This window comes from Aptenodytes patagonicus, chromosome 4 (assembly GCF_965638725.1).
Source record: "Aptenodytes patagonicus chromosome 4, bAptPat1.pri.cur, whole genome shotgun sequence".
Taxonomy (NCBI): domain Eukaryota; kingdom Metazoa; phylum Chordata; class Aves; order Sphenisciformes; family Spheniscidae; genus Aptenodytes; species Aptenodytes patagonicus.
The window spans coordinates 52171357-52195418 of NC_134952.1; the positions used below are offsets into that span (position 1 = coordinate 52171357).

General features: G+C 45.6%; 1 protein-coding gene across 11 annotated transcripts in view; it reads right to left on the reverse strand.

Moving 5' to 3' along the window:
- Window positions 1-24062, reverse strand: part of FAM13A (family with sequence similarity 13 member A) — a 142212-nt gene that overhangs the window by 44805 nt on the left and 73345 nt on the right. For all 11 annotated transcript variants that reach the window (XM_076336754.1, XM_076336748.1, XM_076336752.1 and 8 more), the window contains one exon: window positions 6050-6091. In XM_076336754.1, coding sequence (XP_076192869.1) covers window positions 6050-6091 — 42 coding nt within the window. The remainder of the gene's footprint in view (window positions 1-6049; window positions 6092-24062) is intronic.

The window sequence follows — 24062 nt, forward strand, 5'->3', positions numbered from 1 at the left end:
TCTTTTGCTCACTTTCAGAGGTGCCCCATCAGCTCTGGATAACGTCTTGCTTCACATGTAAGGTAAACTTACTGCATGGCCTCTTCTCCCATTCCATTTCAACCTCAAGTATGGGAAGGTGGTATTTTCCATCACCTTTAAGCACATTAAATGTCCCCTGCCCCCCCAGCTAGTACTCTCTAGGTTTAAAAGATATGCACTGGAGTGAGAATTATCTCATGCAATACCTGCACCCTGTTTGGTCTGCATTGGGCATCTTGTGACAGCAGGCAAATAACTGAGTTGGATATCAAACCCCCTCTCCTGTTTTTTTCATTCAAGGCACTATTGAGCAAAATGTATTAGCATCCACGTATTAAAAGAGCAAAGTAAAAACACAACCAGAGCAAACTGACTTACTGGCATAGTATTTTCCCAGATTGGGTTTTCATTTATGAAGTCAGTGAATTAATTCCTTAACGGCCTAAATCACAAGCTATACTTGCAATCCAGAACTAAGGCCACTCATTGCTGAGATTTATTTATAATCCATCTGCTTTATCCAGGAAGCAAAGCTATTTTTTTTTCCCTGTTTTTGTTTTTTTAAAAGCCAAGCACAACAGTAAGAAAGCCTCAATAGATGCACAAACTTTTTACCATTTTGCCATTCCAGCAAAGTAGAGGGTGTTTAAATGGCTTTGACATTTCAGACGGGAAATTTCCGAAGTCCTCCGGAATATGTTATTCCAACCCATGACCTAGGAAATTCCTTTTCAATAGGTACTTATATAGTCTAAACACTGTTCACTCTCCACAACTGTTGCACACTGCAACATGCAATACCGCAGACTCACATGGGATTTATTTTAAGACAACTACTTCATTTGACACACATTCCCCAAAGAGAAGGATTGTGTCTGCATATCAAATGTGAAAATAATGAGTTTAAAAATAAAGAGATGTGCTCTTAGTTACTGGGATGTCCCATCACACTGAGGACACACTCTCAATGTCTTCTCAGCACTTCCATGCTTTCACAAGCTCAGATCCAATTATCCTTCCTTTAAATGTGGTACATTATATCTGACACTACCTTCTTACTATGCAGAAAACTAAACCCACTAAAAGCAACTGTGTTGTTTTCTTCAGGATTCCTGCTGTTTTTCACTTGCACTGGGATCACCCTTTATGACAGGTGCACACTGACACCTACTGCTTGGAGCAGAGACAACCCTGAAGGGGATTCATACATGCCACCCAATTTAGCTCGGTAAATTGGGATGGCTGTGTCTGCGCAGGTTCCTCTACAGAGAAGGGAAATGCTCCTCTGGGGGCCTCAGACCCGCACAGTAGCTGGACACTGCGAGCAGGGGCGCCCAGCAGCCTGGTGTTTATTTTCAGCCAGTGCTGATGTGATGCAGTACATTAATGTGCATCACACAACATAATCATGATTTGTAAAAGGGACCAGCACTCCTGTGGACCTTAGGACCTCTTACGGCATGCCCCACTGAGGAGGAAGCACCCAGTGGGAAGGCGGCCAAGCAAATTTCTGAGCAGGCGTGAAATCTAGAACAAGATTTTTCAATTTCTTCAGAAAATTGACCTGAGAACAAACAGAATAAAACATCTTACCCAATATACTACAGGCTAAGAATACTTGACTTGCATTATATTAAAGAGAGTTGTCTCAAATAAACAACTGCTAAAAGGAGAAACAGTCAGCTGTACTGAATACTGCCAACAGGATATTAGTACTTCAAGAGAAAAGTACTAAAATAGGCAAAACTGTCCAACGCCTTGCCCTGCACTCATGGGTATCTAATGCAATTTTTGGCATTGCTTGTGATGTCAGCTCTCATCCCAATTTCAGTTTCATGCTCTGCCTGTTAACAAGGAAGCTCCACACTACAAAGCTTTTGCTTTTTTCCCCTGTAATATCACTCTGGTTTATCTCAGGATGAGATAAAACTCTCAGGTTTACTCATCAGGAAAATCCTCTGAAACCATCTACGTGACTAATGTCAAATCTAAAGCATGTACGCCAGCACGAAGCACGTCTGTAGATTCCCTGTCTTCTAAAAACTCATTGCTCACGTTGAGTAGAAGTGTGCTTACAGGGAATTGCCGTTGCCAGATGCTGCTTCATTACCTGAAACTGCACACTGTTTCTCAGTACTGATTACTCAGTACAGCTGGCATTTACAGTCTTATTACAGAATTATACAAGGAGCAGCGCTACACATTTTTTAACAATCTCAACTCCCTTTACTACAAGGTTTCGTTACAAAAGGTTTTGGAGCGTAAATGCCCTTCAGGCACGACTCCCTGAACAATCAATCACCCAGCAAGGTTTTCCTCTTCTTTTAACAGTGCAGAAATCTCCTTGCCTGGTATTGAGCACAGCTGAGTCAACAAATTGTCTTAGCAAGGAGTACAGAGAGGGAGAGGATAACCCTGGTCAGCAGCAGATGAATGGATTCAAACCCCAGATCTCACAAACTGGTCAAGCCCACCTCATCCTTGCAATGCCCAACAAAAGAGGGCTCCAGCTACAAAATTTCTAATTTTCCACTCAAATTTATTCATAGCCTGTTTGTACACATATTCTCTTGCATCAGTATTGTTACTTAACATAAACAATCCTTCCCCTCTGTCTAAAACCCAGAGGGAATATGTGTACTCTGGTTCATTTCTTATGGCAAATAAGCCTTCCCCGCTCTTTTCTCCATCTTGTAGCAGGGTGTGCCCACTTCTTTAGTCATCTTCACAAATCTAATGCCATTAGAACATGAGTTACTGAAACTGTATGAGGCCTCATCTGACTCTTGTACAACAGCATCCATACTTCCTCTAAGTATACTGAAAATACTTCACTTTATATATCCACTGTCATGTGATTACTTCAACTTGAATATTTTCATCCCATGCCTCCCTTCCATCCCTCCACAAACAAGTATGCCCACATCCTTTTCTTCCCCGGCATTTCCAAATGTGAGGAACTTCCCTTTCATGTCATCTATTTTCATTATTAGTCCTGAGATGCATGACTTTATTACCTATGTTGTTATTTTTCATCCTACATCTTCTATTTCATGCTTATCTTTATATATATATATCTATCTCAATCATCCTATATCATATCTCACTGTCATATATTTTCTCCCAGAGGACACCCCCTTCCCATTCACCCTTCCTAAATTTCTGCTATAAGCTCAAATTCATGAGCATGATTCTATTTTATTATGCCAGTGGCTATTAAAGAAAAAGAGTCCATGACACTTAAGGAGCTCCACTAGTAATCTCCTTCCTCTCCTACCAGCAATACCTATAGGTCTCACCCCCTCCCTACCCATCTTTAAGTTCTAGTACTAATGCCCATTTTCTTCATACAGATGGCATGATATAAAGCATTTTGCTGACATCAGACAGATTAGGTATACTCCTTTTCTTCCCCTCTCTCCAAAGTCTTATAAAAAACAATTTGGTTGTACCGGTATCACCTCTTGACAAACCTATGTCACATTTTGCCTCATTTACCGCTTACTCTCATACTGTTAATGACTGCTTATTCCTTACAGAGCAGCAGTGGTGATTAATTCTATACTTGGTCATGACTTTCCCAATGTCTAAAGAAAAAAAACCCCAAACAAATCCACAACCCTAGATCAGTGCCATTTTAAGAAACAGTGTATTGGTGGCATTCTGACAGTTCTGACAAAGTTAAGACCTCAAACATTTGCCTTATTGTTAAAAATAACGTCCAGGGAAACATTTCCATTGCTAGCTGACATGGTACAGCACTGAAGAATCAAGTCTCTGGTTTGATCCTACCAAAACTGGTTTACAGAGGGACACAATGCTCCTTCAGTCTGGCAAAAGCCAAGTATTATGCAGCGTTTGGAAGCTAAAGAGCTCTTGTTCCCATTTAATTAACTCATTGCATAATTATCTATATGGAACTACTGTATAAACGCAGCAGCGACCGCTCTGTACATACACATTCATGATTCAGTTGAAGGATTACTTGAACAGCATTTCAAACTACGTAAGTGTGGCTGCTAGCAATACGAATAGATTTGACCATCAGAACACCAAAGCAGACAGTCTCCCCTTCCTTTTCCATGGTGTGAAACGCAATTCCACCATGTGTCATGCACAGCTCTGGGGCAACAATTAGAACATTCAAAGTTGCACAGAAAAAAACTGGCCACCCACTCAAGTCCTCAGTTGTTGAAGCACCATGAGTTGCCCAGCCAGCACCAGCTCTCCTGCCAAATTAACTGCACTTGGCAACTGACCTCAGGAGTACACATTTTTGACATCTGATAAATAGCAAGACTTACAATCTGTTAGCTTTATTTACAAGCAATTGTGTCTCAGCAATGTTACAAAAGACGCAAGTTTGGCATGAAGCCTTGTGTTGCAAGGTGTGCTGCTCCCTCTCTGCTCCTACTAGCCATTTCTTCACTTTCCAACTATGTGTTTATTCCTGACTGTTCCCTTGCTATTTGCAAGATATATTCCCCCGGAAAGCCATCCCTTCATTCCAGTGGACACACTCATTCTTTGTTCCCCATCCTAATATGCCCACATCTGTATTTAAAATTTCCAAACCTGCTTCCTCGCTCTCAGAAATGTCCTGCTTTGATACCAGTTTGCTCAGGTCCACTCTTTGCTCCTCATCTCCTTGGCAATCCTGACAAGGTCAGCTGAAGAGAATCTCCTTCCTGAATCATTTTTCCATGATCCAGGAAAGGGCTCGGAAGGACAGTTTTAAGCAGTAAGACAGATAGAAATGTAATGAAAGCCTACAATCATTTGAAGGTCACATCTAGCCAGAAAGAAAGAGGGGGACCATTTTCAATGGAAAGACAGGATGAGGATTTAAACTGGGGAAAACTTGTGACAGGAGAATGCATGCAGCTACAAAATAATCTCCCAAAGGGAAAGGCAGAACCTTCACGGACAGTTTGGAGCTTTTGAAGCACAGACTAGGCAACATCTGCACAAATACACTGCAGGGAATGATGGTAAATCAACAGGAACGCAGACAAGACCATGCAACCAGGCCAGTCCATGAACAGTTCACTGACCCACATTTCTGCACAGTTTTAATGCAAGTCTCCATATTAGGAATATGCATGAAATGCACACTTTCTGTAGTTCATGTTAGAAAAACTCTCTAAGAAAAAACCCAAGCTGCAGAGATAAATAGGAATATATGCAAGAGAATTAACAAATTTAAGAGATCACTGTAAGAATTCCAAATACCACTGCTCTCACAAAAAGCACCACAGGGATTTCTTTTTCTTTGTTTAAACTCCACAGAGATCAAAGAACCAAATTATAATATCTGGCCCTTCCTCCTCTGCAGCCCTTCACTGTTAATTGCCCTGGCTCCTGTTCTTCCACTAAGTATAAATGAAAGCACTGGAATTGAGCCTGCTACTGAAGCAAGCAGAGCAAACTTTCACTGATGTCAACAGAATTAGGCCACTTTTACAAGCAGTGACTTTGCCCTCCAGTTGGCGAAACAAGAAACGCAATTTGTTCAAACGCAGCGCGAGCGCCATTCCCTCCAGGCAGGCACGCTGGGGACCCAGGCACTCTCCTGCTTTTCTGGGCTGCAGCAGAGGAGCAGTTGCTGTATGGGCTGCTGACTCACCATCTGGTTCTTGGTTTCTTTCTGAGCAGCACACGCTGCCAGTTCTTCAAAGCTTGTGGCAAAAATCTCTCCTGTGCCCACAGATTATAAGCTACTCATGACAGGCATCTAAGCTGCATAACGAACTGATGCAAAGAGGAAACAAATGTCCATCTTCTAATTAAGAATTTACAAGACTGGCATTAAACCCTGAGCCTCACCTCTAACTACAAAAAAACTGCAACAGAGTTTGTATCTCCGAAGACTCATTCATCCCACTAACTGAGCAATAATTACGAACTTAACATTAATCTTCAGTTTGATTACAGTCTGTTCAGCATTTCTTGCATCACTCCCCACATTTAATTCCAATAACGAGTCAATCCCACACAGAAAAATAAATTAGAACAATTGAGTAAATACCTCACATAGAAGGGTGACATAGGCCGCTCATCTTCTTGGGAGCTAAAAACAAAACATATTTTTTAAAGTTAGTATGCAGCTCTGTCTTGTATTTGCAGTTCAAGATACTCACTCTTAAAAAGCAGAGATAACAAAAGTGAAACAGTTCACCTGTTACAGAGGTAACACTTATGTCTACTTTGTCCTCTAGTTCTACTCATGGAAGAAAGCTTTAAGTAACATTCCTTAAATGCTGAGAATCCAACTCATTTCTCAGTGTCCACCAACGTGGTGTAACAGATCTCCTGCTAGATGGCCAGGAGTCACTCCGGCTCTGCAGCAGTGCAAGGACTATTCCCATAGCAACAATAAAACATTTTGCCAGCAAAACCACCAGAGCCTTTTGCTGTCTGTTGTTCCAAAATTAAACCACCTGCCTATTAAAGCAAAATTCGAGAAAAAAACAAATGACATCTTGAGACACCAAAGAAACGGCCATGGGTGTACGCATGAGGCTACGAATGGAAGTGGAAAGGTTAAGGAGTATCCGGGAGTGTGAGAGGGAGATAGATTGGCGGAGCCGCACCCTACCATCCCTGAGGCAAAGGCAGCAGATGGAGGCTCCACGAGAAGCAGAGGATCCCCTGCCTTCTTGCCACCAGGTAGAAAGAGGGGACCTAAGTGACGGGGGGGAATGGAAACAGGTCCCTGCTCGGGGTGCCAGGCGAACCCCCGCCTGGCCTCCCTCACCTTCCCGGTTGCCCCTACAGAACAGATATCGGGCCCTGGAACTTGAGGGCCAGGCAAACGAGGATGTAGACGAAGGTCCATCCGGGGGGTCGCCTAGGGTGAGGCAGTCAGCCCCACGCATTATGACTGCCGCTGCTAAGAAAAAAAGGAGGGTAATTGTCATAGGCGATTCCCTTCTGAGGGGAACAGAGGGCCCGATATGCTGACTGGACCCATCCCACAGGGAAGTCTGCTGCCTCCCTGAGACCCGGGTCAGAGACATTACGAGGAAGCTCTCTGGTCTGGTACGGTCTTCCGACTACTACCTGCTGTTGGTTATACAGGCTGGCAGTGATGAGGTTCCAGAGAGAAGCCCTGAAGCGATCAAAAGGGACTTCAGGGCACTGGGGCGACTGGTTGAAGGGTCGGGAGCACAGGTAGTGTTTTCCTCTATCCCTACAGTGGCAGGGGAGAATACTGAAAGAAGCAGGAAAACACACCTGATCAACACGTGGCTCAGGGGCTGGTGCCATCGGAGGAATTTTGGCTTTTTTGATCACGGGGAGGTTTACACGGCACCGGGCCTGCTGGCGGCAGATGGAGTCCAGCTGTCTCATAGGGGGAAAAGGATTCTCGCTCATGAATTGGCGGGGCTCATTGAGAGGGCTTTAAACTAGGTTCGAAGGGGGAAGGGGATAAAACCAGGCTCACTAGAAATGAGCCTAGGGGTGGCGTGCCGATGCCGGGGGCGAAATCAATAGCCCAGCTCAAGTGCATCTACACCAATGCACGCAGCATGGGCGGCAAACAGGAGGAGCTGGAAGCCACTGTGCAGCGGGAGAGATATGACTTAGTCGCCATCACAGAAACATGGTGGGGTGACTCTTATGACTGGAGTGCTGCAATGGATGGCTACAGACTCTTCAGAAGGGACAGGCAAGGAAGGAGAGGCGGTGGGGTGGCCCTGTATGTTAGGGAGTGTTTTGATTGTATAGAGCTCAACGATTGTGATGATGATACGGTCGAGTGTTTATGGGTAAGGATGAGGGGGAAGGCCAATGAGGCAGATATCCTGCTGGGAGTCTGTTATAGACCACCCAACCAGGATGAAGCGTTCTACAAGTGGCTGGCACAAGTCTCTCAATCGCTAGCCCTTGTTCTCATGGGGGACTTCAACTTCCCGGATGTCTGCTGGAAATACAACACGGCAGAGAGGAAGCAGTCTAGGAGGTTCCTGGAGTGTGTGGAAGACAACTTCCTGACACAGCTGGTAAGGGAGCCTACCAGGGGAGGTGCCTCGCTCGACCTGCTGTTTACAAACAGAGAAGGACTGGTGGGAGGTGTGGTGGTCGGAGGCCGTCTTGGGCTTAGCGACCATGAAATGATAGAATTCTCGCTTCTTGGTGAAGTAGGGAGGGGGGGCAGCAAAACCACAACCATGGACTTCCGGAGGGCGGACTTTGGCCTGTTCAGGACACTGGTTGAGACAGTCCCTTGGGAGACGGTCCTGAAGGGCAAAGGGGTCCAGGAAGGCTGGACGATCTTCAAGAAGGAAGTCTTAAAGGTGCAGGAGCAGGCTGTCCCTGTACGCCGTAAGATGAATGGGTGGGGAAGACGACTGGCCTGGCTGAACGGGGAGCTTTTGCTGGGACTCAGGAAAAAAAGGAGAGTTTACCACTTGTGGAAGAAGGGGCAGGCAACTCAAGAAGAGTACAGGGATCTCATTAGGTCGTGCAGAGAGGAAATGAGAAAGGCAAAAACCCAGCTAGAACGCAATCTGGCCGCTGTCGTTAGAGACAACAAAAAAAGTTTTTACAAATATATTAATGACAAGAAGAGAGCCAAGGAGAATCTCCATCCTTTATTGGATGCGGGGGGGAACATTGTCACCGAGGATGAGGAAAAGGCTGAGGTACTTAATGCCTTCTTTGCCTCAGTCTTTAACAGGCAGACCAGTTATCCTCAGGGTATTCAGCCCCCTGAGCTGGAAGACAGGGACGGCGAGCAGGATGAACCCCCCATAATCCAAGAGGAAGCAGTCAACGACCTGCTACCCCACCTGGATGTTCACAAGTCTATGGGGCCAGATGGGATCCACCCGAGAGTGCTGAGGGAGCTGGCAGAGGAGCTCACCAAGCCACTCTCCATCATCTATCAGCAGTCCTGGTTAACGGGGGAGGTCCTGGACGACTGGAGGCTTGCCAATGTGACGCCCATCCACAAGAAGGGCCAGAAGGAGGATCTGGGGAACTACAGGCCTGTCAGCCTGACCTCGGTGCCGGGGAAGATTATGGAGCGGTTCATCTTGAGGGCGCTCACAAGGCATGTGCGGGACAACCAGGGGATCAGGCCCAGCCAGCACGGGTTCATGAGAGGCAGGTCCTGCTTGACCAACCTGATCTCCTTCTATGACCAGGTGACGCGCCTAGTGGATGAGGGAAAGGCTGTGGATGTGGTCTACCTGGACTTCAGTAAGGCCTTTGACACCGTCTCCCACAGCATTCTCCTCGAGAAGCTGGCGGCTCACGGCTTAGACAGGTGTACTCTGCGCTGGGTCAAAAACTGGCTGGACGGCCGGGCCCAGAGAGTTGTGGGGAATGGAGTTCAATCCAGTTGGTGGCCGGTCACGAGCGGTGTTCCCCAGGGCTCAGTACTGGGGCCGGTCTTGTTCAATATCTTTATTGATGATCTGGATGAGGGGATTGAGTGCACCCTCAGTAAGTTTGCAGACGACACCAAGCTGGGTGGGAGTGTTGATCTGCTCGAGGGTAGGAAGGCTCTGCAGAGGGACCTGGACAGGCTGGACCGATGGGCCCAGGCCAACTGTATGAGATTCAACAAGGCCAAGTGCCGGGTCCTGCACTTCGGCCACAACAACCCCATGCAGCGCTACAGGCTTGGGGAAGAGTGGCTGGAAAGCTGCCCAGCAGAGAAGGACCTGGGGGTGCTGGTCGACAGCTGGCTGAACATGAGCCAGCAGTGTGCCCAGGCGGCCAAGAAGGCCAATGGCATCCTGGCCTGTATCAGAAATAGTGTGGCCAGCAGGAGTAGGGAAGTGATTGTGCCCCTGTACTCGGCACTGGTAAGGCCGCACCTCGAATACTGTGTTCAGTTTTGGGCCCCTCACTTCAAGAAGGATGTTGAGGTGCTGGAGCGTGTCCAGAGAAGGGCAACGAGGCTGGTGAGGGGTCTGGAGAACAAGTCTTATGAGGAGCATCTGAGGGAACTGGGGTTGTTTAGCCTGGAGAAAAGGAGGCTGAGGGGAGACCTCATCGCTCTCTACAACTACCTGAAAGCAGGTTGTAGCGAGGTGGGTGTCGGTCTCTTCTCCCAAGTAACTAGCGATAGGACGAGAGGAAATGGCCTCAAGTTGCGCCAGGGGAGGTTTAGATTGGACATGAGGAAAAATTTCTTCACCGAAAGGGTTGTCAAGCATTGGAACAGGCTGCCCAGGGAAGTGGTTGAGTCAACATCCCTGGAGGTATTTAAAAGACGTGTAGATGAGGCGCTTAGGGACATGGTTTAGTGGGCGTTGTGGTGTTGGGTTGACGGTTGGACTCAATGATCTTGGAGGTCTTTTCCAACCTTTATGATTCTATGAATTCCCCAGTTTTATCGCTCCTGTGGAAAGCCAATTTGACTATGCTGAAATCTCCCTAGGTTAGAGATCAGGGGCTGCTGTCGGCTGGTATGGAGCTCCCCTGACAAAAACGTGTTTCAGTGGTCAACTGACCTGGCCCAAACATAACTACCTGCTGTGTGGCTGACCAGTTCCCTGATCCAGCTCATCATGCCTGTGCTGGCACAAGGGTAAGAATGAGCTGCTGGGGCGCTGAAGCTTAAAGGTGTGGTGGACTGATGGTTTAAGTCAATTTAAGACCATGCTGCTATAAGAAGGGGTTCAAACAAATTTCACCTAGTCATTCCAACCAGATGAATGGTTGGCCTTGCAGGGCATTTAAGCCTTGTAACTCTCTAGAGCAAGACACTCGCCTTCCTCCAAGCACGCAGGAAATGCCACCGAGGTTGATTCGTCCCCAAAGGACTTTTAATTGGGCCTGCTGCAGAGCACAGCAAGTTTGGCAGAAAGGCAGGAAAGACAAAAAGCTGCATAAATTACTTTAAACAAAAGCAGAAAGGATAACCAAAGCTGCTTTCCAGCTGTTCCAGCAGCCTGGGACTGCGCCAGCACTCAGCAATTTGCCACAGGTACTCAGCCACAGGTCCCAGGGCACTGCCACGCTGTGAAGGCATCCATCGCTTTTGAGCTTGTTCAGAGGATGAGAGAATATGGGAGAATGCTCTAGGTGAGGTGAGTTCAGCTTCAAACTCAAGTCACTTGGGGATTTTGATCGCCCCAACACCCCGACCAACTTCAACAGGGATCTGAAGTAGATCAAGCTTGAACAATTTTTGAAAAGCCAGCCTGAGTCCATTAATCTCTTGAATTTTGAAGGTTTTATTTATCGGTTTATAAAAGCTTCTCTAAGCACAGAATAAAGGGGAAAGGAACATCTCCGTGGGTTTTGTAGCTAGGAGATCAAGGTACCTTTTGCAGCTTCAACCAGAGCCAGCAGGAAGCTCCCTCAGCAAGACGAGCTGAAACTGGCCTGTAGCCAGGTAAGCACCCTGCTCTCACACTGAATATAGCCAGAGGCAGATTTCACCGTGGCTCATTTTGAACCCAGCCAATGTTACCACAGATCCACAAATATGAACGCCAAATTAATCCAGGGGGCAAGAGCACAAGGGAGGAGGCAGGATGCAAGGGAGTCGGAAAGGCAAGGAAGGCAGACAGACAGACAGATGAGCAGGCCAGTTCACCAGAAAAAAAATTACAGGGGTTTAATTCTGCATCATTTCGACCCCCCCACTATAGTACACAGAGATTCATAAAGAGACAGCTACAGACATCTACAGAAAAGACCTTCCAGCACGTCACGCGGGATGCCCAAAATACTGATTCAAGGGTAACACCAAATACCACGGACCGGAAGGAAGAGAAACTGCTTCTGAAATCAGTGTGGTCTGCCAAAACTCGCATCGCCTCTGTAACGCAACAGTGACTGGGCAGTTTTCAGCAGCTCCCCAAGACGACTGGGAGCACAGCTGCTACTGCAAACTTTGCTGCTACTTCCACAAGCCCGTCTTCACCAGCTTGAGCAAGTTGCAGTCGGCCGCTGCCACGGAAGCACTGAATGCTGCTGTTGCCCTCCTCCGAGACCTGGCCAGTGCACAGAGCAGCACAAGGTGGGCTGACAGTGCCTGCCTGCAGCAAGGTAGGTAACGCAGCTGCCTGTGTGTGAACTGAGGCAAACATCACCTGAAGGGTCTTTGTGAGAAACTGCTATGGCTTTGAGACTGCCTAGAAAAAGTGGAGGGAAACATGGAAGTGCCCATCATTGCCCTTCCCAGAAGATGACCTGCAACAAAGACACGGGTAAGAACCTCTGCCAGGTACAAGCTCTCTCTCCCCTGATGGCATGCACAGTCTCTCAGCTTGCATGCATAAGTTATCTCTTTATATACTTACGGAATACACTTTTTTTTTAAAAAGTGTAAAGAAGCTAGTTTAAACTCACAAAGCTGCTGGTAAAGTTTTTTGCTATGTTCAGTTCATTACATTAATGGCTGTACTTGTAATCTCAATGCAAACAAGTCCCAGTGACAGACACAAAACATGAAAAATGTTTTCTCATGTAGAGAAAAGTTCACAGCACCATCAAGATTTCTGTGCATCAATGCAACTTCAAATGACAACACCAAATGCTGCTTTGTGTACAAGTGGCAGTTGTCAAAGCCGCACCAAACATGCTTTCTTTTCCATCATAAAAACCCTTCCTCATCTCAGGGTTTGTAATTAAATTCCAAGTCACAGAAGTACAATGATACTGAAAAAGCCCAAATAACTTTCTTATATTCATACTCCCACTAGTTGCTTTGACAGATCAGATGGAAAAGCAGTATTCAGCAGGGACTCTGAAACCTCTCGCATTTCCTTCCTTTTCTTCCACAGCAAGTACAACCGCTGCTCCACAAGTTCAAGCAAGTTTTATATCTGTACAAAAAACCATTATCCACTCATACAAAGTAACTGAGGAGAAACAAATATTTTAGGAACATTAGCTGGGAATGGGGGAGAAAGAAGCTCTAGAGAAGTCAGAAACCAAATACCAGTTTCATTTAGATCATCACATTTCAATATTTCACATGGGTGATAGTAATTGTAGCTGTGCATAACCTCTCTTATCCAATAGCGCTTTATAGTTTTACAAGTGCAGCACTGATGAGTAGCTGCATCTGGGATGAAGAGCTCCAACCTAACTAGTATGAAAACTAGACTTTTGAGAAAACCATAAAAATCTTTTAGCTTTAAAAAGATCTCCTGCATCTGAGTAAAGCACATTACCCATTTCCCCCCAAATGATTAAAACCAACATATCCCAAACATAGTTCCCTAACTTCATGCACCTTTGTCAACTCATCTGTGCAAGCTGGAAGACATGAACTGTGTAAATTACAAACAGATTTAAACCAGCTATTCCACATAATTCACAATCCCTCAAATTAGACATGAGACTACTAAGCCCTACCGCAATCACTTAGGACACAAGGATTCTGTTTTGATTAAAATACTTCATGAAATAATGAATTATTCGTGTTGTAAGGTAATAAACTGATGTGCTTATATTACACACACAAGCACAGATTAGTTTAATGAAAGAAATGAAAATTGTGTGTGAGAGGTTTTAAACCTGTGTATACCTAATCACATGGTTTTGGATATAAAAGAGGCAAGTAAGCAAAAATGTATAAGATATGAATCATAAATGATCATCAGTTGATATTACACAATAAACAGGCTAGAAATTAGTTTAAAACCTTCCATGCTGGTCTCTTCGTCACTGTCGCTCACACTATGCTGATTAAGAAACAACTGCTTACTTGTTTTTAAAACACCTTGTACTGAAGGGTTTATTAGTATTGCTAGGAAGCCCTTTCTACCACGTATCCTTTCAAAAGAAAATGCTAGAAGTCATTAAGATATGTTTAACATTTAACTATACTGTACTTGGGCAGCATAACTCTTTGGTTAAAGGGATATACAACCCTTCCAGAAAGAAAGGAAAGCTTAACACCTGGCACAGTGACCTGGCAAACCAAGTCAGCCATCCACAGTATGGAGCGGACAAGTCATTCTGATGTGCATCTCTTACACAGTCTAAATTTTTACCTTGCCCAGCAAAGAATTTATCCATTAGGCAAGCAGTTTTAGCAGTAAATTAGGTGTTTTGTGGTTTGTGGGGGTTGTTTTGGTTTTGGTTTTTTTTTTATACCCTCAAAGTTTTGTCCAGCTTTACATATGCTTTATGGCCAGAAAGCACTGAAGGGATGAAATAACTTTAAAAAAAATTCAGTTATTTATTCAACTATCACTGACTACCTGGCCAAGCAGGTGAGTGCAAAATACAGCAGTCTCTTTCTTCTCAGACATATACATAGCTCCCCTAAGCCAAGGGATTAAACAGAAATGAATTGCTCTTTCATGCAATACTTGGGAGAGCAATTTCTCACACTCCTAAAGGATGCCTAAATATCTGATCGCTTCCTTCTTGCTAAAAACCAAAACAAATACCAGCCAAACTGAAAAAACTTGTTCTCTTTATTTTATGGCTAAAGAAGTAAAATTGTCATGTTTGTGACCTCCACTGAGCTAACAAAAAAGTTTGTCAGACTGGAAGGAACGCCAATATCACCCACCATTTAGTTTAGCACATCTTAGGATTTTCAGGCACGTGTATTTTACAGCGTTTACACAATGCATCCTTTCTGTCTCTAAAGAAGGAAATAGGAAAGCTTGGGTGAAGTCTAACCGTTAAATGCTAAATTTCCATTACAGAACCACAGTTACCTTTTTTTGCCTCCCCCTTTTGCAACAGGAATGCTACAGGCAACCGTTTACCCATCACATTCTCAGATATGCAATGATGGTTTTCCTTTTTTTTTTCCCCTGATGTCTCACCTTGCCCTTCAGAAAGAATAAGGGAGCTGCTGAGCCGTTCCAGAACTGAAGCTGTAAAACACCCATTTAGATGGAGAGTTCCCAATTGATTTCCATGCATATGGGATACCCCGGTCCCAGCCCCCTCATTGGCCTGAGCTCTCACCCCAGGTCAGAGTGTGGCTCAGGGCCCCTCCCCCTTGTTTTATTTGCACTTAATTATCAGCAGTTCTTCCGTCCTGGCTTGCTGGCACTGGAACCTCCATTGTAAAGCTACCGCTGCTTTCCTACTCCACATCTCTTTTCAGAAGTTAAATGGGACATTTAGTCGATTAAATTAAAAAAATACATTTGGTGGTGGTTTTTTTTTTTTAGGTTTTTTGTTGTTTTGGTTTTTGTTTTTTTTTTTACAATCATGAAAATGTACTTTGACTCGTGTCAACATTTTGCACCAGAGATGAAGGGCCTAGCCACTGGCGGGGTCATGCTGCTCAGCCAAGGTCATGTTTTCCTAATGCCTTGCCATAGGCTCTATTTGTTCTGACCTCAAAAGTTAGATAAAGAAATGGCTCGCTTTCTATTCCACCACAGATATTCTGGACTTCGAAAGAAATTTATTATTTTTTAGTGAGAATACTTTTTTTCAGGCAATGAGATAGCTGCTTCTAATTTTAATGCAATCAAACAAAAAGGCATTGAAAATTCAGGGGCGTCAAATTACTTATGATATCAAACGTTAATGCAGCTTTTGGGGGAAGGAGAAGGAAGGCTAAGCTTGGGTGACTTGTTAAGACTTCAAAGTCATCTCCCTCTTGTTTTCTTCTCGCCATTTAGAACCACTGTGCCACCTTGGATTAACAGACACACCATTTTTGCAGTTGCAGGGGATTTTAACAATATTGTTTATTTACTTCTTCTGACATTCAACATTAACAACACTAAAAACAGCTTCAAGGAAGCCTCAATTTTGAGGCCACAGTAGTGCTTTTTGCTGAATGTCTTGTCTTATTCACAAGTTTTTCAGCACTTCTTTTTTTCCCCCCCAAGTCATTTCCCATAAAAGTTATTTCAAGCTTCCGACAAATGCAAGATTGAAACTGCTCATGAAAATTTATTGCATATTTATTTTCTCAATAGAGTGGTGTACTCATAGTTTGTGCTTCACGGCAGTGGGTAAAAGGTAATGTTTTTGCAAATAAGAAATAGCAGGCAATATAAGCTTCTTCCTTCAAAATAAATTTTCTTCAAATAAATATTGAGGTATGTTATGCAAAAGAAGAAAGAATAATACCATCCTTGATGCAACAGTAACCATAAATTTAATCTAGCATGATAACACCGTGGTGACACAATGGTCATCATTAAAAGTCAACACTTACAATCAATTGTTGAGCAATGCCACCCTTGCTCTATACCCTTAATCCGAGGGGGAAAGGAGGAGGAATGCACTATATAGTAACTGTCTAAGAAACAAATGTTTAACAGCTATTTCCCTGTGAGAGTGATTTCCATGCAAACATTTGCATTCTCCCTGAAGAGCAACTTTTATAGTCAAAACCATAACACGTCATTTCAGATATTTATCTCCAGCCTTCACAATAGTTACACTTAACACCTAACCATGCTTACCACTGAAACCAAGTTAAGCTTATACTTAAGTACCTGCATAAGCTACTCACCAGATGAGCCACACGTCAAAATACTAGGTGGACAACCTGGCTTCTTTATTCTGAACTCACATACTCCGCAAAATATCTCCAATAACTTGGGCGGGGGTGGATTGGTATTGGTTTAAATATTAATCTCCAAAGGATCCCGCCGTCTTCCCCAAAGCTGTTTCTTCAGCAGTGTTCTTCCTAAAGGTCTCTCAGCTAAGTTATGTCTTAAGCCTGCAAGATCACAGTGTACAGCAATGTAACTGTGGGGCCGTAGAAAGGGACCTCTTTGGGGGAAGAGTTCCCTATTAGCCTTCCAAAAGCATGAGCTTCTGTCTCCTGTTTTATCTGGCATTCAAAATACCAATATTACTATTTCATAGAGACAAGATGAGGTGAATACAAGGGATCACTCTGTCACACATCTGAGGAGCATGTACTTTTTCTTGTTCTATTTTCCATAGCCAAGATTAAGGCACAAGTACCCAAGCCTAGAGTAGGAGCCTTTTAATTCTAGGAAACACTAACATACAGCACAGCCATACACATTGAGAATATACCGCATTATCCACAGGCATAACTGTGCAGGCTGTGTGTGAGGGGGGCACTGAGATTGAGGTATGTTGCCTGAAAGGAAAAAATAATAAAAAAAAATACTCTGAAGCCTTTTTGCACACCTCCTTGTACTTCAAAGCAACATCAGGGAAGTACAGGCTATCCCATGGCAAGCTGAAATGAGCAGAACTTCTTGCTGATTAAATGCTACTGTGAGCAAGAGGCTGATTTTCCACTTATATTAACATATCTGAATCTACTGGAACCCTTGACAGCATAATTTTGTATAATTATTTTCTACTCACTATCCTCCTGGATTGCAAATATGTTTATCTTTTATAAAATGACGTCAATGTTAAACAGCTTGCTTTTGTTGTTTTACTTCTTAAACTAGTTGGGGCTTATTATGAAAGACAGGGCAGTGTCTTTTCTTCTGCTTGTGGTTTGGCAATAGTCCTCACTAGGATAAAACTAGAAAATGGGTCAGAAAGAGGCGGAATGAATGTACCAGCCAAAGTCTCACCTCTTCTCAGAATTTAACAGTGTGAAGTTGCGTAATGCACACATACCTGTTGCATTATAATGGTGAAGAACTGTTACTAGGTAACCAGAGATTTCAGTTTCAGGATTGTTTGTTAAAAGCTTGCACGCTTCAAATAAAGGTATCTAAGACTCCAGTTTTTAGGTAAATATTCCTATTTTCTTGCTTAATCAGGTGGACACCCTGGAGGCAAACACTGCAGAGAGTTTCCACATCAATTTCCTGTTTTAGTCAGAGCCCCCCCACCACCCATGCAGTGGCACCCAGAAAGAGCTTCCACAGGCTCCTACACCCATCACGTTACAGCTGTGACAAGACAGGGTACCCAGCTGTGGGTCAAATGTGAGCCAGGAAGGCCAAAAATTCACATAGCATTTTGTAATAGGCTATGACTATGATTTGAGGAAGATAAGAACCACAGGTTTGAATTTCTCTTCATTCTTCCACCAGAAAAAAAAACCCAAAACCAAACCAACCAAACAAACAAAAAATCAGATACAAGTTCTTCCACTCTCAGAGAACATACTTCACTTCACATACATATTCTAGAACATACTTCACTAGGGCTTGTCAAACACTCCTAGTACCTTGGATAGAAAGTGATAACAAAGTCCAAAGGATCAGACTTGTTTATGATACAACTTTACAAACACAAATGCTCGCTAATCTGTTAAAGAGAACACAGCGGTCCTTCCAAAAAAAGAAGAAAGTGCGGTGGAATACAAACGGTGTTCTCAGGCTAAAATACTGGGTATGTGTGAAAGACCCCAAGCAAACAAGGTAAATCAAACAATCCCGATGATGACTGCAAGCGCGACAGCCCATGCAGACAACTGCTGCTGTACAGGTTTGAAGCAGATCAGTCACACTCCCTACTTCTATCAGATGCACTTTCTAAAAATACTTGTGATGGCTTCGCTTTTTCTCTGCCTTGGTTCGTTTCAGCAAAGTGCAAAGCAAGAGAGGCCACTGATCACAAACAAGGCCCGAGTGTGTACCTGCCTTTCTCATCTCCCACGGAAACTAGTAGATGCAATTGGCAAAGGCGGCCACCACAGGTTTCAGCTTTGCACAGCTTTTGTTAAATCTGCAATAGACTGAGCTAGAATAAATGAATTAAAACATACATTAACAGCATTAGTAATGCTCTACCTAGGAATCTGGGTTATTAAAGTAAGCTAATGCTATCCAGAAAACATGTTAGCCTATTAGCAATAGAAGAGACAATTACTGGTGGATAGGTTGTTGGAAAATCAGTAATGCAACCCGTGTGACATTCACAGGTGCCTTTTACAGTGCTTGGGCAATAATGTAGTACCTATTGCAGTGGAAGGTTCAACACATTCGGCCTTCCACCTCTTCCCATGCAACAAACATAACCCTGACGTCCCCATTGTCACTCCCTCGCAGCAGGCCACCATATCCCATCGTGTGCCATTCCACAGACGTCTATATATAGAATGACACTGTATAGTACATATGGCTCTATGCAAGCACATTATACAATTTTTAGGAAGACAGACTCAGAGCTTACAGGTACCCTGGTAGATACAATACTTTGCCGCTCTAATGACAAATGCTATTTAAATGTCACAGCTTCTTAAAGAGAGCCTTTCTCCCTCTCCCAAGTTTTACACACCAGCCACACAGAGATGCATTCTTATCGCTTCAGCACAGGAGGGCTCCCGTGCAGGCGCAGCACGGCCAGCTTGTGGCCCAAAGAGAGCACAGAGCTGGGCACCCGCAGGAGATGGGCAGGAGGGAGTTTATCCGCCCAGGAAGGGAACCAAGTGTGATCATTGCTGACAGCTCATTCCCTTTCTTGAGAGGGGAAGACGGATGCTCTATTTGGGAAGCGCCCCGAGCCGCAGCACCTGGAGGTTGCCACTAGTCTGCTTTAGACCCAGCCACAGGAATCGTGCACTGCGAGCTGTCCATGCCCTCAGCTGGAACAGCAGCATCAGCCTGTCCACCTCACAGGAACTACAAGCATATTGCTACCCGCGCTGGTACTAACCGTTATCAGGCATCACCTCTCCTGAAGCTGACAAAAAACGCCCAAAGCCAACAAGACCCTCTCCCACAGCAAAACTCTGCACTAAGAAAGGAGGAGACAATGTTCCAAGGGGAAGAATAGGAAAATAAAGGTGCAATCTGCAGAATGCTGCTGTAAAGGGATCTGGGAGTCTCTGCTTGTCTGCCCCTAGGTCCACAGAAAATAAGGTGCTAAAAGTATAGTATACACATCCTAAAAATAGATCAAGGAGATGGAAGAGCAGCCAGAATTTTGTGAATCTTTCTTTTTTTTAACTGCAAAACTCAAACAATTCTGTACCACGCTCAAGGTTTAATGGGAGTTTGAAGAAAAATCTTCGGTTTTAAAAGTGCAGAGTGCATTTCTAACTGATCGAGAGTTAATCCTTGCAACAACAAAAAACTGAGAGTCTAATTAGAGCTACCCTGTGAAACCTATCTTCCCCTGGGGTGAATAGTCAAGAGCACAATAACTACCACTTGTTCTGACCTCCGCTACGACAGTCACAGATCCTCGGGAACACAAAAAGGTTAAAAATATTATGTGATACTGGTCCTACAAATAGGAACGATGCACTATGACTACGTCTTTAAGACACTCAAACCGCATTTCTGTTTCCCTGCAGTCATAAACATGGAATCCTGCGACTGCGTTACTGCAAAAGAGACTTCCTCCACATCTATCTGCAGAGGACCCCGCGCTTTATCAAGACAGTAACAGTTAGGACAGCAATTTCAGTTACTATTTTATCGTGTCCAAGTAAGCAGCAACTCCACAGCTTCTGCTGAAACAGCACCACCACAGTGCTGAAATGGTACGCTAAATTACTTATTTACTGTTTTGTAGATTACAGAGAGATTGATATTCAGCCCGTTCGAATACGGCTAAGGAGATATGGAATGCGTAATTTTGAGAACTGAAAGAGCGATCAAAAAAAATGTAATTGATGACTCAGTAAAAGGACTGTGTACGCTTCTCCCCCCTCCCCAGTGGGTCTGTGCCCTGCCATTTCAAAAGCCTGACTGCAGTTATCCCTGCCATACTGTGGCAGGAGCACATGCCAGCACAGGTACGCACTCACAGCTGGTGCTGAAGGGAGGTGTGTCTCGACACCCTGGAAACAAAACAGCCCTTTTCCTCCAAAAACTAAACCTCTCGCCCATGCTGCGCAGGCAGCTGCAAAAGCAGACCACTCTGGGTGTGTAAGTAGACAGCTATAGGTGGGGTGTGCACAGGGGCAAGCCCGGCCAGGCTCGGCTGGGTTCCCTTACCGCATTACAGCCCCTGCTGCAGTGAAGCGGCGGGAGGGAGAGGTTTGCTCGGGCGCAGGGAGCCGTCAGACCCCCACCGCTCGCCGGGAGGGGACGGCCCCGGAGCACCTAAATCCCTATAAACCTCTGAACTGCTCCCACCCCGCGGCAGGCTCTCCCCAAGGAGAGGACTGCGCGGATTTCGGGGCGCTACATCGAGCCCCCCCCTCCGCACAACGAAGCCAGAGTTCTCCCCCGCCCCCGGAGCCCCGTCAATACATTGACCTGTTACACTGCACCGGCGCCCGGGCAGCCGGCCCGGAGCGGTGCTGCCCTTCCCGGCAGGGCCGGAGTCCCGGCTCCCCCCGTGCCCCGGGCCGGGCAGCCCGGCACAAGCCCCACGCCCCGCCTGCCCGCGCAGCGTTTTGGGCCGGGGGCTGCCCCGGCCGGACCCGTACCTCTGCAGGGGCATGACTTCGCAAGCCATGCTGGCCATGGGGCCGCCGCCCGCCCAGCCTCGCCTCGCCTCTCCTCACCGCGCCCGCAGCGCCGCCAGCGCCTCGCCGGGGGGAGCCGGCGGCGCGGCCCGGCCCCGGGGAGGGGCGAAGGGGCCGCCAGCCCTGGGTTGGCGGCCGACGGCGACCCGCCCCGCCGCCGAGGGCCCCGGCCCGGCCCCCTCTCGGCTGCCGCCGGGGAGCGAGGGACACCCGCCCCGGCCCCGGCCCGCCCCACCGGCATGGCAGACACAGGTTAACCAAAAGAGGTTTATGATGTCCAGTTGGTCCTGGACCTGCAAGAAATGCCACAAGCTGAGGGCAAATTACCGCAGGATACCTTTTAACAAAAACACCTTGTGTTAACTAACACAAGGTCTTTTGTATCCCTTTTAGTAACTATAACCCACGCCCCCCCCTTCTTCCTAAATGTCACCCAGGGTGCAATGTAGTCACCCCCAACCTTCCTCCCCACGGCCGCGGCGGCGCTGGGTCCTCTCCGGGCTGGGCGGGATGCCCACGGGCAGGGCACTCGGCATGCACCTGGCCCACCTGAAGCTCTACGATACCATCGCCGGGCTACTCCCCCTCTGCAAGCTGCACCGAGCCGCGCTGCTGCACACACGCCTTCACTATGTGTAGGTGTCCACAGGGGCTGACACAACCGAGCATTTGAACTTACCATCCCTTTGCATTGCAGCAGATGCTACAGGGGTTCAGAGGGTTTGTGCAGTAGTTGGCCAGCCGATTCGGACACATAGTGAAGAGGAACATATGAGAACTCTTCCCTTAACATTTGAAATGAAGAGAGAAGTTCGGCTTCTGCAACACTTATTTTTACTGACGTTCCCAGTGGGCTACCCTCAAGCACTCCTGCTCCTACATCTGTGGTTGCTGACCAAATACTGCTCTGAAACAACGAATCACACCATTTTATTTGGTGGAAATTCAGGGCTGGGAAGAGCGGTAACAAAAGAACCCCACACAATGGGTGTGCCACTTTCCAGGACATAGCAGCCTTGGAAAATGAACAGTACAAAATCCTTAAGAAGGTCTTGCACTGAAATGTTTAATGGCTGCTGAAGGAGCATACCCAAAGTTTTATTTTTTTACCTTTGCACCTCCTCTGCCCAGAACGCCTAAGGAATCACCTTCAACTTCCCCCGACATTGGACAGAAACACTTCTGCTGCTGCCCTACCTGTGAACGACGTTACCACACCACACTTTATGCGACGGCGAAGGGGACAATCTCAAACTGATAAAGGGGCATAAGAGAATGGATCCTTTCAACATTTTAGGTGGTAAAAGCCTACTGGCTAATTCTGGCACAGCCAGACATGCCAATCTTCAAAAATTCAAGTCAATATTAAAAGCACTGTCACCTTCAACCCCAGCGGGGACTGGCACTGGTTTGGGAGAAAGCTGTGGCAAGAGCTTAGTACCTGTATGTTTAAGACTTCTATACAGATGTAGGTCCTGTGAATTAGGCATGAGCCACCACAGCTTTCTGGAGAAGCAGCAGCCACTCACAGGTTAGCAGAATGATATCAGACATTTCACAGGGATGCCTAACAGATCCTGACCTTTCTCAGCAGGAGGCAGGGGCGTTTTCTATCTTAAAAACAAGAGCAGCAGGCAGCTGCAGCCTCAGAAAGCGGTGGCATGGAGTAGAGACGCAGAGGTCAATCGAGAAGTGGCTCCGCTTCAGTATGCTGACTGTTTAATATTTGCTCCTGTCAGCAGGCTGACTGGAAGAAGTGCACTAGTAATGCTTCTGCCCATTGCCTCAGCACAAGCCCGTTCTGCTGCACCACAGTCATGCCAGGCACAGCACAGGGCCCCTTTTTAGGAAAGTCAGCAATGCTGATAAAGCACTCTGCCATCACGGATCTGGGCTGCTCTTATCTGTGGCAATTAAATGAGTATCTTGATGACTTCCTGTTAAATTAAATGCACCATATGTGCTCTTAAGCAACTAAAACCATGAGAAAGATTTTACTCTGATACATAAAACTGCTTCAGTATAAAACAAAAGCACTTTGTGTGTTTCACAATTTGACAATAAATCAAATTGCCTCTTCCTGTCCAGTCTTTTTTTATACACACACAATTATTCTTAGTTTATTACACTTCTATAAACTGAGTGCTACCATCAGGATGCCAATAAAAAAAAAAAAATTTCTACATTTAACTAAGGACCCATCTACATGGCGAAGGAGTCAGGTTTCTCCAGAGCAGCCTGCTGAATAAACAGAAGTAGAATAACCCAAATAGCTGCTGTACTCTGAATTTATACCCTAGCTATTTTGTCATAACTTCCATGGGACTTGCCCATATAAATGAGTTTTAAAAGTACTAAGATTCTCGACAAAGAATTCACTAACAAAAAGAGATGCTGTAATAACGAGAAAGATTAATTTATGAATTAGCATCAGTGAAGGTTAGTTCATGGCATCGTGCTAAAATCAACCAGATGCCTTGGGAGAACATTAAAGTTGCCAAGGGCTCCCTGGGCCATCAGCACCTTCAGATCCACCTTCTGTTTCTGTTCTCTTCTTTTGGAGTCCCCTCAATGGGTTATCAGTCTTCTCCTCTCCTTCCTCGTCTGACTCTAACATTGCCAAAACCATGAGGACTAAGAAGAGGTACCCTAGCTCACGTTTCCCTGCACACCCACTGGCATGCAACTTCCAACACCCATTAAAAGAAAGGAGATCACAGATGAAAAAATGCAGCTGGTGGACTTTTGCTAGCACTGCCGGTTTCCCAAG